Source organism: Suncus etruscus, chromosome 2 (assembly GCF_024139225.1).
Source record: "Suncus etruscus isolate mSunEtr1 chromosome 2, mSunEtr1.pri.cur, whole genome shotgun sequence".
NCBI lineage: Eukaryota > Metazoa > Chordata > Mammalia > Eulipotyphla > Soricidae > Suncus > Suncus etruscus.
This window is the reverse complement of record NC_064849.1, coordinates 416,538-429,273: the sequence shown is the minus strand read 5'-3', so window position 1 is coordinate 429,273 and position 12,736 is coordinate 416,538. Positions and strand designations below refer to the sequence as shown.

Sequence of the window (12,736 nt, the reverse complement as noted above, 5' to 3'; positions counted from 1 at the left end):
TAGTACCTGATTTCCTATTAAACATACAGAGCTCACATCTGTTCCTCCCCAACTACACAGATCATACCTGTTTTCCCTTAAATACACAGAGCTTCTAACTGCTTTCTTATTAAGACACAAAGCTACGCCTGGCTTTCCTCTAACCTCATTGGCTGAAGGACATGATACGTATGCCACTCTCACTTATAATCAAGAAATCTCCCCAAACTTGCACCCAGATGGTTTGCATCTGTAGTGAGTCCCCATTGTCTTCTGACCCGCCCCACACTAAGAATCTGGTCTTAAACTCAGTCCAGGAGCCAACATCTCCAGGATCTTCTACCTCTGGCTTCTGCTCCTGGCATTGGGAGTGGACCTGGCTATGTCATGGAGACTCTCTGCACCTCCATTTATCTGGAAGTAGATATATTCCCCGGCCAGCATTGGCATGAGCTTCAATGGGAGCATTGGTGTGTTTGAGCAGATCCTAGATTGGGGATCTACAGGATTTGTTCCTTTTCTTCTGGTGTGGTGATTGAGCACAACCATGGAGGAAATGGTGTCTCCCTTGGTCAAAATCTTAGAAAAGGAAAGTCTCAATGATTTTTATCTGCTCCCTAAACACACACTATGACTCTACAGAACTGGCAAACCACTTATTCTTTTTGTTGGTTTTGGGATTACTCTTCAATGCTCAGGGGTTCCTCCTGGCTCTGCTCTCAGGAATAACTCCTGGTGGTGTTCCAGAGACTATATGGAATGCCAGGGATCAAACCCAGGTCACCACATACAAAGAGGCACCTTACTGTTGCGCTCTCTCTGTCTCTCTGTCTCTGTCTCTATCTCTATCTCTATCTCTCACCCTGTCTGTTTTTAAATGAATGGGGAAATGGTGGACAGATGGATGGATGGATGGATGGATGGATGGATGGATGGATGGATGGATGGATGGATGGATGGATGGATGGGTAGATGGATGGGTGGGGGTAGGCTGGGGGAATAGATGGGTAGGGAGATGAATGGGTTGGATTGGATGGGTGGCTGGGTGAGTGGATAGATGGATGGATGTGTGATGAGTGCATGGATGGGTGGGTGAGAGGTTGGGTGGATGGATGAAGGGATGGATGGGTGGGTGGATAGAAGGATGAGTGGGTGGATGGCTAGATGGATGGATGGGTGAATGGGTAGGTGGATGGATGGATGGATGGATGGGTAGATGAATGGATGGATGGGTAAGTGGATGGATGGATGGGTGGGTGAGTAGATAGATGGGTGGATGTGTGATGAATGCATGGATGGGTGGGTGAGAGGGTGGGTGGATGGATGAAAGGATGGATGGATGGGTAGGTGGATGGATGGATGGATGGATGGGTGGGTGAGTGGATGGATGGATGAATAGATGGTGGATGGATGATGATGAATGAGTCTATAGCTAATTTATTTAAATGAATAAATGTGTTTATAACAGGGTAATGATAGGTGATAATGAGGGAATAGTTGGATAGATAGGCTGAGAAAGAGACGATGGATTGGTGGATAGACTGATGGAATAGGTGAATAACTAGTGGACTGCTAAATACATAAAAAGCTGATGGATTACACTAAAGGTAAAGCTTGGAGTTAGAGAAACCTTACAAAGGTTTTCAGACCACCAGGAAGAATTCAATTCTTAGCTCCAGTCCCCTACCCAAGTTTGAAAAGAAAATCCCTGAGCCACATGCTCGAGACCACACTTCATCATGCTTGCCTTTTTGTTTTGTTTTGGTGACACTCTCAGCTATAGTCAGGACTTACTCCTGGCTCTGCACCTAGGAACGACTCCTGGTGGTGCTCAGGGGACCATAAGGAATACCAAGGATCGAACCCAGGTCAGCTGCATACAAGCAGACGCCTTCCCCACTGCATTATGGCTCTGTCCAACACCTGTCTTTTTTTTTTTTTTCTTTTTGGTTTTTGGGTCACACCCGGCAGCACTCAGGGGTTCCTCCGGGCTCTATGCTCAGAAATCGCTCCTGGTCAGGGGACTTTATGGGATGCCAGAATTCGAACCATCGACCTTCTGCATGCAAGGCAAATGCCTTACCTCCATGCTATCTCTCTGGCCCCCAGCACCTGTCTTTTGAACTCCCTGTGCCCACATGGCCTGGAGGTCACCTGGAAATTCAGGGCCAGACCCTGGCCAATGAGGGATTGAAGAATGGAAGAAACCTGGCCTAGCAAGAAAATAGACCAGGATAAGGGGGACAGACTAGAGAGACAGTAAGGAGAGTAGAGCTCTTGCCTTGCACACAGCTTACCCCGGCTTGATTCCAGACACCACCCCACAGGTCCCCAGAGCCCTGCCAGGAGTGATCCTTGAGGCCAGAGCCAGAATAAGCCCTGAGCATAGCCAGGTGTGGCTCAAACTCACAAGCACAAAGCATACAATGAAAAAGGAAAAGTGTTTTGTTTTTTTTCTTCTCCTGGGCCACATCTGAGGGTGCTCAGGGGTTATTCCTGGCTCTACACTGAGGAATTACTCCTGGTGGGCTTGGGGAACCATATGGAATGCTGGGGATTGACTCAAGTTGGCTACATGCGAGGCAATGCCCTCCTTGCTCTGCTATCACTCCAGCCCTGGAAAAGTGATTTATTTTTTACCGATTGTGTTTATGGATCCATTCCAAGTTCCTAGACCAGTAATGGTGTATGTATGGTGAGTACTTTGCCCTTGGTGGGGCCATGCATGGAATGACATGTGGAGGCTCTACTGGAAACATCAGTTGGACACCCACTTCCCATTGCTGTCTGGGCCGGAGGACCCTTTTCCATTCAGAGGGTCCATTGGCCACCAAGTGAATCCCAAATAGTTGAAACCAAAAAAGTCAAGCGCCCTGCCCCCTGCTGGCGGGCATGTGACAGCCCCGGCTGAATTTCTCCTGAATTAACTCTTTTTTGACTCCTGGCTGGTGATTGTGGAAAACTGAAGTAGTTCTTGACCCCTTGTAACTCATCAGGAAGGCCTCTGAATCTTCCTGTGGACTTTCCCTTCAACCAGAGATCCTGCTCGAACAGGCCCAAACACCGTCATGTTGACCTGGGTCCTTGGCCCGAGTTCCCTGAGCTGGATCCAGAGGTGCAGCCACTGTGAGCCACGAGAGGCTGTGGATGGCCATGGGTTCAAGGGTCTGACTGTGAATTTCCAGGTGATCTCCAGGGGGGCTCCCACAGTTCAAAATATAGGTGTTAAGGGAGCCTGGGGAGAGAGATAGTACAGCAGTTAAGGCTCTTGACTTGCATGTGGTCAATCCAAGTTCAATTTCAGGCACCGAGGGTCTTTAGAGCTTTACCAGGAAGAATTGTTGAGAGCAGAGTCTGCTAGAGTGACCCCAAACAAAAATAAAAGTCAACAGAAAGGCAGGGGGCTACGAACTGTGGTTTTGCACGGAGACCACGCTGGGTTCCCATCTCAGCTTGCCACCTACCAGTGGCCTGGCCTCCAGTGCCCCATCTGAGAGATGGGTGCAGAAACAAAACAGACTTCGTGTAGCTCAGGAATTCTCTTTTCTTTCTTGGGCAGATGACAGAGGCTGAGGATTGGGTCCCTCCTTGTAGCATTAAATAATTAATGATGGTGGTGGATAGTGATGGATGGAGGGATTTTTCCCTGCCATCCCAAGCCACGTGGCTCCGCAATCCCCATTCAGCTGGCGGGTCCCAGGTTTAGGTGAACGGCGGAATCAGATTCATCCAGAGACAGGCATCAGGAAGCATAAACTTTATTCATACCCTATCCACCACATATGTGGCCTATATCATAACCTTTTTTTTTTTTTTGGTTTTTGGGCCACATCCTTTTGACGCTCAGGGGTTACTCCTGGCTATGCGCTCAGAAATCGCCCCTGGCTTGGGGGGACCATATGGGATGCCGGGGGATCGAACAGCGGTCCTTCCTACACTAGCGCTTGCTAGGTAGACACCTTATCTCTAGTGCCACCTTCCCAGCCCCATATCATAACCTTTTAAGCATTTGCTATTCTTAGCTTGCCCTGCATCTTAATTCCTTTCAGCCATCTTCCCTTTGACCTCCATGCTGGCAAAAGACCAAAAGGCCGAGAGCCCCTGGGTCAAAGGCCTTATCTATCTTTTCCAAGACCCCTCCCAGGAACCGGCCGGGTCTTGCAGGTAAAGTCAAGTTACCTAGGGAGAATGGAGGGATGAGGCTTCACCTCCTAACAGCCTGGGGACTTTATTTGAGAGAAACTTCTTATGGCTCCAGTTCCTGGCCTTAGCTCTAGTGTCTGACACGGTGCCTGCCATGAAGCCAGTGGTCACTGGTTGCTGGGGAGAAGAATCAAAAGGTGTATTTGAAATGGTTCCAAGTCAGTGAGGCCCCATACGGGGTGGTTCATCAAGGACATGATGGAACTCTGGTCTTTCTAACAGAGAGAACTGTCTGGACGTTCTGTGCTTGAGTCTGTGCAGATCAGACAGGCATGCGTAACGTGTGACTGAGGGAGCCTCTGAGTTACGGGTTCCTGGAGCAAAGGCCACTATGATCCAAGTCCCAGATTTGCCTGCAGGGCTGAAAGCAGAGAGGAACTTCCGGTCAGCAGCACCAGATACTGTATTCGCACCAGAAGACACGCTTTCCCCCCAAAAGATGGGGGGAAATGTCTGTGCATCTTAGGGAGCAAATGTGGCTCTGAGTTCTTGGGGTTCCCAGAAAACTAGAAGAGTACTCAAAACTTTTTTTGATCGATTGGTTGATTGGTTTTTGGGCCACACTCTGAGGCAGTGCTCAGGGGTTACTCCTGGCTCTACACTCAGAAATTGCCCCTGGCAGGCTGGGGGACCATATGGGATGCTGGGAATCAAATCGGATCCCTCCCGGGTTGGCTGCATCCAAGGCAAATGCCCTACTACTGTGCATCTCTTTGGCCTCCATAATGATTCTTAATGTCACACTGACTGCTGTTCACTTAACATGGTTGAAATATTATTATTCTGTTATAATCTACTAAATATTTTAGTACACCATTTGCTTTAGAATTTTTTTCTTCTTTTCCTCATCTAAAAACTACGTGCATAAGTCTTACGGTCAGGTGCATCTTATAGAGGGAAAAATAGGAAATTTCCCTTCTGCCATCCTAGGCTCTGAGAACATTCTCTAGCCTTTACCGCTCTGATGCCTGTGTCTGTGATTTTTTTTTTCAGGTCTCAGCCCTGCGTCCTCCTACCTGAGTGGATGGAAGCCGCCTGTCGCCACTTCTCCCAGGTTGACACCCCACTGGGCAAGAGGCTGTGGTGAAGTAACTCCTTCGCCCTTTGCAGCCTGGCTCTGGCACGCAGCAAACTCTTTCTCCTGCGCCTCTGTCTCAAAATCCCTTGGCAACTCTCTGCAGGCAAGAACAAGATGTAGGGAAATGGGCCCCTTTCCTGCACGGCTGTGTCCGGCCTCGCCTCCCCATTCCAGGCCTCCCAGGGCTCCCCGGGACCTGGGCATTGTGGGTGAGCTCCGTCCTACCTTCTCTCAGCCTCCGTCTAGTGCTGGACTTGAACTTGGCCTGCTCAGTTTCTGCACGTGGCCATCACTTGTGCAGAAAGAATAAGAGCTAAGACCCCTGGACACTTCTGCCTTTGAGAGGTGAAGAAAACGGCCCATCACCTGCTCCGCCTGCTCCCATCATCTCCCCAGCTCCTCCTCGCTAGCCAGCTAGCCAGCTCGCAGGGTCAGTCCGGAATGGTCCTGCTATGGCCAAGCTGTGGTTCAGGCTCCAGCGGTACTTCCGCCGGAAACCCGTGCGTTTCTTCACCTTCCTGGTGCTCTACCTGACCGCAGGGAGCCTGGTCTTTCTGCACGCAGGCTTCGTGGGCCAGCCTGCCGTCTCCCAGGGCCAGGCCAGCCCGGCGGGGGGTGTGGGGGTCCCTGCGGAGGGCGCAGAGCTGCCCTTTGCGGGTGATTTGCACTGGAGCAGAAGTTTTCGGGATGTGGGGGAAGCTTCGAGCATCGCCAGGAGGTATGGCCCCTGGTTCAAGAGCAAGGATGGGAGCAGCGAGAGAGCCAAGCTCGGTGACTATGGAGGGACCTGGAGCCGGGCGCTCAAGGGGAGAATCCTTCGGGAGAAGGAGGAAGAGCGAGGTAAGACGGGGGGGGGGGGGAAGCATCTGGGCTGTGTAAGGTGGCAAGGGACAGGGAGGGACGTATCTCATCCATTTCATGACGTTATGTCTTCCCTAATGGCTGCATAGATGTACCACAGTTTCTTGAACCACTCTTCTGAGGGGGTATCCTGCATATCAGTTTATCCCTTTTCAGCACCCAGTTCCTGGCCATTCCTGACCTAATTCATTTCCAGTTATCATTGCCAGAGTGCTCCCTTCTCTCCCCTCGCTGAACTCCCCTCTTCGCAGCTTCCTATCATGTGCCAGGCCTCCTGGCCCTCATCTCTATTTTTGGTTATTATCACCATACTATCTTTTTCGTTTCGTTTTGGGGCCACCTGTGGTGATGTTCAGGGGTTACCCCTGGCTATGCACTCGGAAATCACTCCTGGCTTGGGGGACCATATGGGATGCCAGGGGATTGAACCGCAGTCCATTCTAGGTCAGCTGCACGCAAGGCAAATGCCCTACTGCTGCGCCACTGCTTCAGCCCCACTATCGTTTTTTTTTAATTTCACAAATAAGTGCTATCATTCTATGTCTATCCCTCTCCCTCTGACTCATTTCACTCAGCATAATACTCTTCGGATCCATCCACATCTAAGCAAATTTCATGACTTCACTTTTTCTTAATGGCTGCATAGTGTTCCATTGTTAATGTACCACAGTTTCTTTAACCACTCATCTGAGGGGGTATCCTGCATAACTTTATCCCCTTTCTTAGAGGCCTTCCAGCTTAGTTCTGCAGAGATCCCTGAGGCCTCAGGAGGCCTCTGCTCTGGTCATGCCTGTGTCTGCATCTGTCCAGAGGGAGGACAGGGCACCTCAGCCCCAGGACAGAAGCCCCCCACTCCCCCACCCAGGGCTCCTGAGGTCATCCTCGGCCCCCTGACTCTCATCTTCTCCCCAAAGCCAAGTACATCGGCTGCCACCGGGATGACACCCAGAGGCGGGCCCTTCGGGGCGTGTCCTTCTTCGACTACAAGAAGATGACTGTCTTCCGCTGCCAGGACAACTGTGCGGAACGGTAGGGTCCCCCCCAAAGACATGCATCCCCACCCCCAAACTCACCCCATCTCTCTCAGGTTCAGGCCCGGCTTCACTTCCTGCTGCCCAAGGCAGAGCAGAGGACATGAAGGACACGTGGCCACGGGAGTGGGTTCATGTGCCTGCTTGTATGTGGAGATGTGTGCGTGTACTAGTACGTGTGTGTTGTAACATCTATATGTGCATATGTCTATGTGTGTGTCCATGTGCATGCTCGATATGGGCTGATGCCTGTTGCGTTTGTGTACATGGGTATCTGTGTTGTGTGTTTAGCATGTGTAGCATGAGCAGGGGTGCTATAGCTGGTCTGACGAGGCTGGCGAGGGGGTATATAGGATGTCACTGGGCCAGGGGAGTGTAACAGCCACACCGTCTTCCAGATGTGCCAGTTATGTTGTGAGTTTGTGCCTTCGTGGATGCATTTTCATCTCTCAGTAACGTGTCTGTGTAGATGGCAGGTTTGGGGGCACGGGGTTCAGGGCTAAGAACTGAGAGCCTGAGTATTGAGGGGTCTCCTGGTTCCCCGGCAGAGAGGAAACCTTGACCTGGGAGGAATAAGATATTCGTGGGGGGCAGAGAGGAGGGACCAGCCTCTCCCTGCAATACTCAGCCAACTGGGATGGCTGACAGTGCTCAGGTGCAGAGTTGCTGGGGCTCCACAGTCACCCCAGAAGGGACTGGGGCCCAGGCATTGCATTGCTGGGGGTCACACTCATTCTCTGAGCCCTGAGAAGGAGGTTTAGGGTCCAACGTGCACTGGGGCACCAGGTAGGGAGTGGACAGCCAAGTGGGGCTGGTGAGCTGCTGGGCATCACAGTGGCCTCTCTTCACCATACATGGCTCTGGAGAATGTGGGGGCTGGTTGGAGGCCCCCCCTCTTCTGGCACACTCCGGGCAGTGTCTCTGGTGGGGGGGGGTCAGAGTTCCCAGGGACCCTCAGTCTGGCCAGACTGGATGAGTCAATTCATGGCTGTGGTTCCTTCCCTCCTGCCCAACCTGAGAACACTCTCTTGTGTTTGGGGGGTTTTGTTTTGTTTATTTGGGGGAGGGCAGAGACTACTCCTGACTGTGCTTAGAAGAGAACTCTATTATTGGGCTCAGAGAGATAGCATGGTTTAGGGCATTTGCCTTGTACTCGGTGAACTCAGGACAAACCTAGGTTCGATTCCTGGCATCCCTTATTCTTCCTGAGCCTGCCAGGAGTGATTTCTGGGCACAGAGCCAGGAGGAACCCCTGAGCGACGCCAGGTGTGGCCCCAAAACAAAACAAACAAACAAATAAGTTCACAGTCTCAACTACATCCAGGCATGTCCCAACACTGTAACCACCTTCCTCTCCACATACAAGTCTCCTACAAGGCAGGAATATTGGGGTCCACCTAACACAGAGGAGGAACATGGGGTGGGGCATGGGTGCTTGGTACATGGTGATGGGTGCTTGGTGCATTGTGCTGATGGGTGTGTGAGGTTCACAGTGAAAGGGACATGGCGCATGGGTGTGTGAGGTTATGCATGGATGGATATGTGATATATGTATGGCATGTGTTCAGTGTGACCATATGTAGATGTAGTATGTTTGCATGTCTGTTGTATGTTTATGTAGTGTGTGCTGTGTTTTTGTGTCCTTGTGGTATATTATGCTGTTAGCCAACATTTTAGCTAAGACAGTTGTAGGTATTATGCAAAGAAAATCCAAAATGACCCATATGTGATAATGCATTATACAGCATGTTTACTTGAATAATTATTTGTTATTTCTTTATACATTTGTGCATATGCAAATGTGAGAGAGACCAAATAAAGACATTCATAAGAGGTCAATCTATTCTGAACAAATAGCATGGATATAATTCTCCATCGTGTGCTATGTCTGCATGGCAGTGTGTGTTCATGTGTCCTTGTGCACATGTTATGATGCACGGATGTCCCGTGTGTGGTCGTATGCATTGCTCTGTGATGGTGTGTGTTGATGTGCACCTGAAAAACCAAGCGGGCAGGGGGTTGAGTCTCGGAGCGTTCCCACCACACCCTGATCCCTTTCGGCTTGCTTGTGTCGTGGGGTCCCTGATGCCGCCTCCCACAGGGGCTACCTGTACGCTGGGCTGGAGTTTGGCGCCGAGTGCTACTGCGGCCACAAGATCCAGGCGGCGAACGTGAGCGAGGCCGAGTGCGACATGGAGTGCAAGGGCGAGCGGGACAGCGTGTGCGGAGGCGCCAACCGCCTCTCCGTCTACCGGCTGCAGCTGGCCCAGGAGTCGGCCCGCAGGTGTACGTGAGTCGGCTCGACCCTCGGCTTTGCCACCCCCGAGCCCTCCCGTCCAGGGCCTCACCTCCATCTGGGCCCCTGAAGAGTTTCTATTGTCTCTGCACTCAGAAACCACTCCTGGCCGTGCTCAGGGGAGCGTATGGGATGTTGGGGACTGAGCCAGGTAGGCCACGTGCCAGCCAAATGCCTTCCCCTCTGTGCTATGGCGTTAGTCCCCAGGGTGTGTCGTGCTTGGGTTTGATTTTTGGATCCATGCCTGGCAGTGCTCAGGGGTTCCTCTTGGCTCTGTACCGAGGAATCACTCCGGGCAGGTTCAGGGGACCCTATGAGATGTCGGGGATCAAACCCGGGTTGACTGTGTGCAAGGCAAATGCCCTCCCTGCTGTGCTATGCCTCTGGCTCTGACGCTTGGAGCTCTTGAGTGAAACCAAGATCACAGCTCCTGGCCTTGCAGGGAATGCCTTGGCTCCTCCCTCAGCATCTTCCTTGGTCGACCCCAACTGTCTTCTCTGCTTTGCATCCTAATGAATTCTGAGCCACAGAGCCCTGTCCAGTAACTCTGAACATCGGGCTCCTGTGCTCTGATTTAGATACAAATAAATGATATGGGTGTGGAGGGGGGGCATTCCAGACCACAACAGACCAGCACGGGTCACACTTGGACCACAACCTGCCGCAAATATCTTGGGTGAGATTTCAGTGACAGGCATAGACTCAGTCCTTGGCATCAACCTAACTTTCCTTCCCGTGTTTCCTGGAGCTGTGACACAGACTCCAAAATTAGGGCGATTCAGTAGCTGCTGCCTGTGGGCCTGGCACTATTCCCTCCTGCTGTTGGGACCCAGCCTCCGGGTCTCTGAGGTGGATGCCACATTCACTCCATCAGAGCGCCACAAGGCAGGCAGAATTAGGAGCACCCTGCCTTTTGGCCCCCCAGCATGATGCTTGGGTATGGGGCCACTCTGCCCTGGTGGCCAAAGAACCCAGAAATGGATTTTCAGCTTGGCTCAATGACATTTTTCACAGCAGTTTTTTTTTGCTAACGGTGTCAGCAAGTGTAGCTCGTCTCCCTGGGGTGTCCAGGCCTGCTGTTGCTTTGGGAAAGTCTGAGGCTTTGAAAGAGGCTGCAGGAAAGAAAAGATAATATTCCTTTGGGGTTCTTTCTTAGGATCATTCCTGCCAGGTCCTGCCAGGATACCTACCATTTGGGGCGATGGGAATCACATCCAGGTTGACCATCAGGAAGGCAAATGCCCTACCTGCTCTCCTATCTCTCTGTCCTTTCCCAAAAGATTTTTTAACCTAAAAAATTGGAATAATAATGATAAGTATTCCGGGGTGCTTATAGATTACACAAAGTTGACACCAACATGTTTCTTGTGTTTGAATATGTGCTGTGTAAATTATTTATGCACTAAAGTCTATTGCCAGAAGGTAGATGAAAGAGAATATAATTTTTAGATGTAAAGTCAAGTGTATTATGTTTTACTTCATGCCATATCAGTTACATAAAAATACTAGTATGAAACCACTGTTCTTATATAATACTACAAGAAATCACACTAAAATATTATAAACATTTTGGCTAATAACCATGTTACTGTTGGTAACAGCTAATGGATTTATTAAACAGCCAATCAATGAGTTACTAGGATAATCACTGAATTGTATCATTCATGAATATTAATAACACTGAGAAGTTTATATTATGATCTCCATGGAAAATACAAAGAAAGACAGGGGCCAGAGAGATAGCATGGAGGTAAGGCATTTGCCTTGCATGCAGAAGGATGGTGGTTCTAATCCTGGCATCCTATAGGGTGCCCCGAGCCTGCCAGGAGCGATTTCTGAGTGGAGAGCCAGGAGGGACCCCTGAGCACTGCCGAGTGTGACCCAAGAACCAAAATAGAGTTTATACTTTTATATACTTATACATATATGCATGCATGTATTCATGTATATACATATACTTATATGTGGAAGAACTGAAGACCAGCATGGGCTGATGCCTCTCTCTTCACTCTGGCACAGCAGCAGTGTGGGGATTGAGCTGGTATCTGGCTTCAGGCCCCATGTCCAGTTTATCCCTGGGAGGGTCACATTCCACATCCTCCCTGCATGTATGATTCTGTTTCATGATCTTGCATGCTGCAAAGGGGTAGGCGGGCAGGGCACCCACCCTGGTTGCCTTGGGAAGTGCCTTACTTCAGAAGACTCGGAACCGAGCCCTGGAGGGGGGACGTCTGTCCCCAGTGCTGCCACCCCACTGACCACCGACTTCCCTCTCCCAAGACTTGCCACCTGTGCTGCTTGCTTGCTTGCTTTCCCATTCTAGTAACACTATTAGAAAGTTGGTATTTTCCCCAGGGAGAAATGACTCCTGACTCTTGGCTCACAATTTCTCAGGTAGGGGGCTGGAGCAATAACACAGCATTAGGGCATTTGCCTTGCACACGGCTAACCCAGGTTCGATTCCTGGCATCCCATATGGTTCATGCCTGCCAGGAGCTATTTCTGAATACAGAGCCAGGAGTAACCCCTGAACACCTCCAGGTGTGACTCAGAAACCAAAAAAAATTTTCTCAGGTAGATTTTTTGGAGCACCGATCATCCTCTGGTTTTCCCACGTTAGTAGAATATGGCGTTTACTGCCTTTTGCCCTCACAGCTGCTCCATTCTACTCTCATGGGTTCGAATGAGCATTAGAAAGGCCTGGTGGATGGACAGACAGACCATGTCTAGCTTCTTTCTTGCTGTGCCTGGAGACTTTGCCTTTCCCTGGGCAAAGAAACACAGCCTTCATCAAAACAGGCCCAGTTCCCACATCCATTGTGTTGGACAAGGAGACGAGGAAATGATGGCCCAAATCCTTTTCTTTTTTAAGATTTTTTGTTTTTTATTTTTGTTTTTGGGCCACACCCAGTGATGCTCAGGGGTTATGCCTGGCTATGCACTCAGAAATAACTCCTGGCTTGGGGAATCATATGGGATGCTGGGGGATCCAACTGAGGTTCATCCTAGGTCAGCCGCATGCAAGGTAAATGCCCTACTGCTGCACCACTGCTCAAACCTATTTCTTCTGTGTCCAGATGATGCAAAACTGATTGACTTTTCTCCCTCGAGCAGAACCCAGCAAGTCCTGGGGAGCTATGTAGGGCCTGAGGCCAGGCAGATCTGGAGCCTCATTCCCGGCCCCTCTCACTTACTGGCTCTGTCAAGCTTAGGCAAACACCTGATCTGTGCTCAGCCTTCAGTGCCTGGTCTGTGCAGCACCTACAGTTCCAACCTGTTAAGGGCTGT

General features: G+C 50.5%; 1 protein-coding gene across 1 annotated transcript in view; it reads left to right on the top strand.

Moving 5' to 3' along the window:
* The first annotated feature begins 5,607 nt into the window (after positions 1 to 5,607).
* Positions 5,608 to 12,736, top strand: part of WSCD2 (WSC domain containing 2) — a 28,817-nt gene continuing 21,688 nt past the window's right edge. Inside the window, 3 exon segments of the mRNA XM_049767890.1 lie at positions 5,608 to 6,100; positions 7,036 to 7,150; positions 9,254 to 9,438. Of these exon segments, the coding sequence (XP_049623847.1) occupies positions 5,713 to 6,100; positions 7,036 to 7,150; positions 9,254 to 9,438 (688 nt within the window). The 5' untranslated portion in view covers positions 5,608 to 5,712.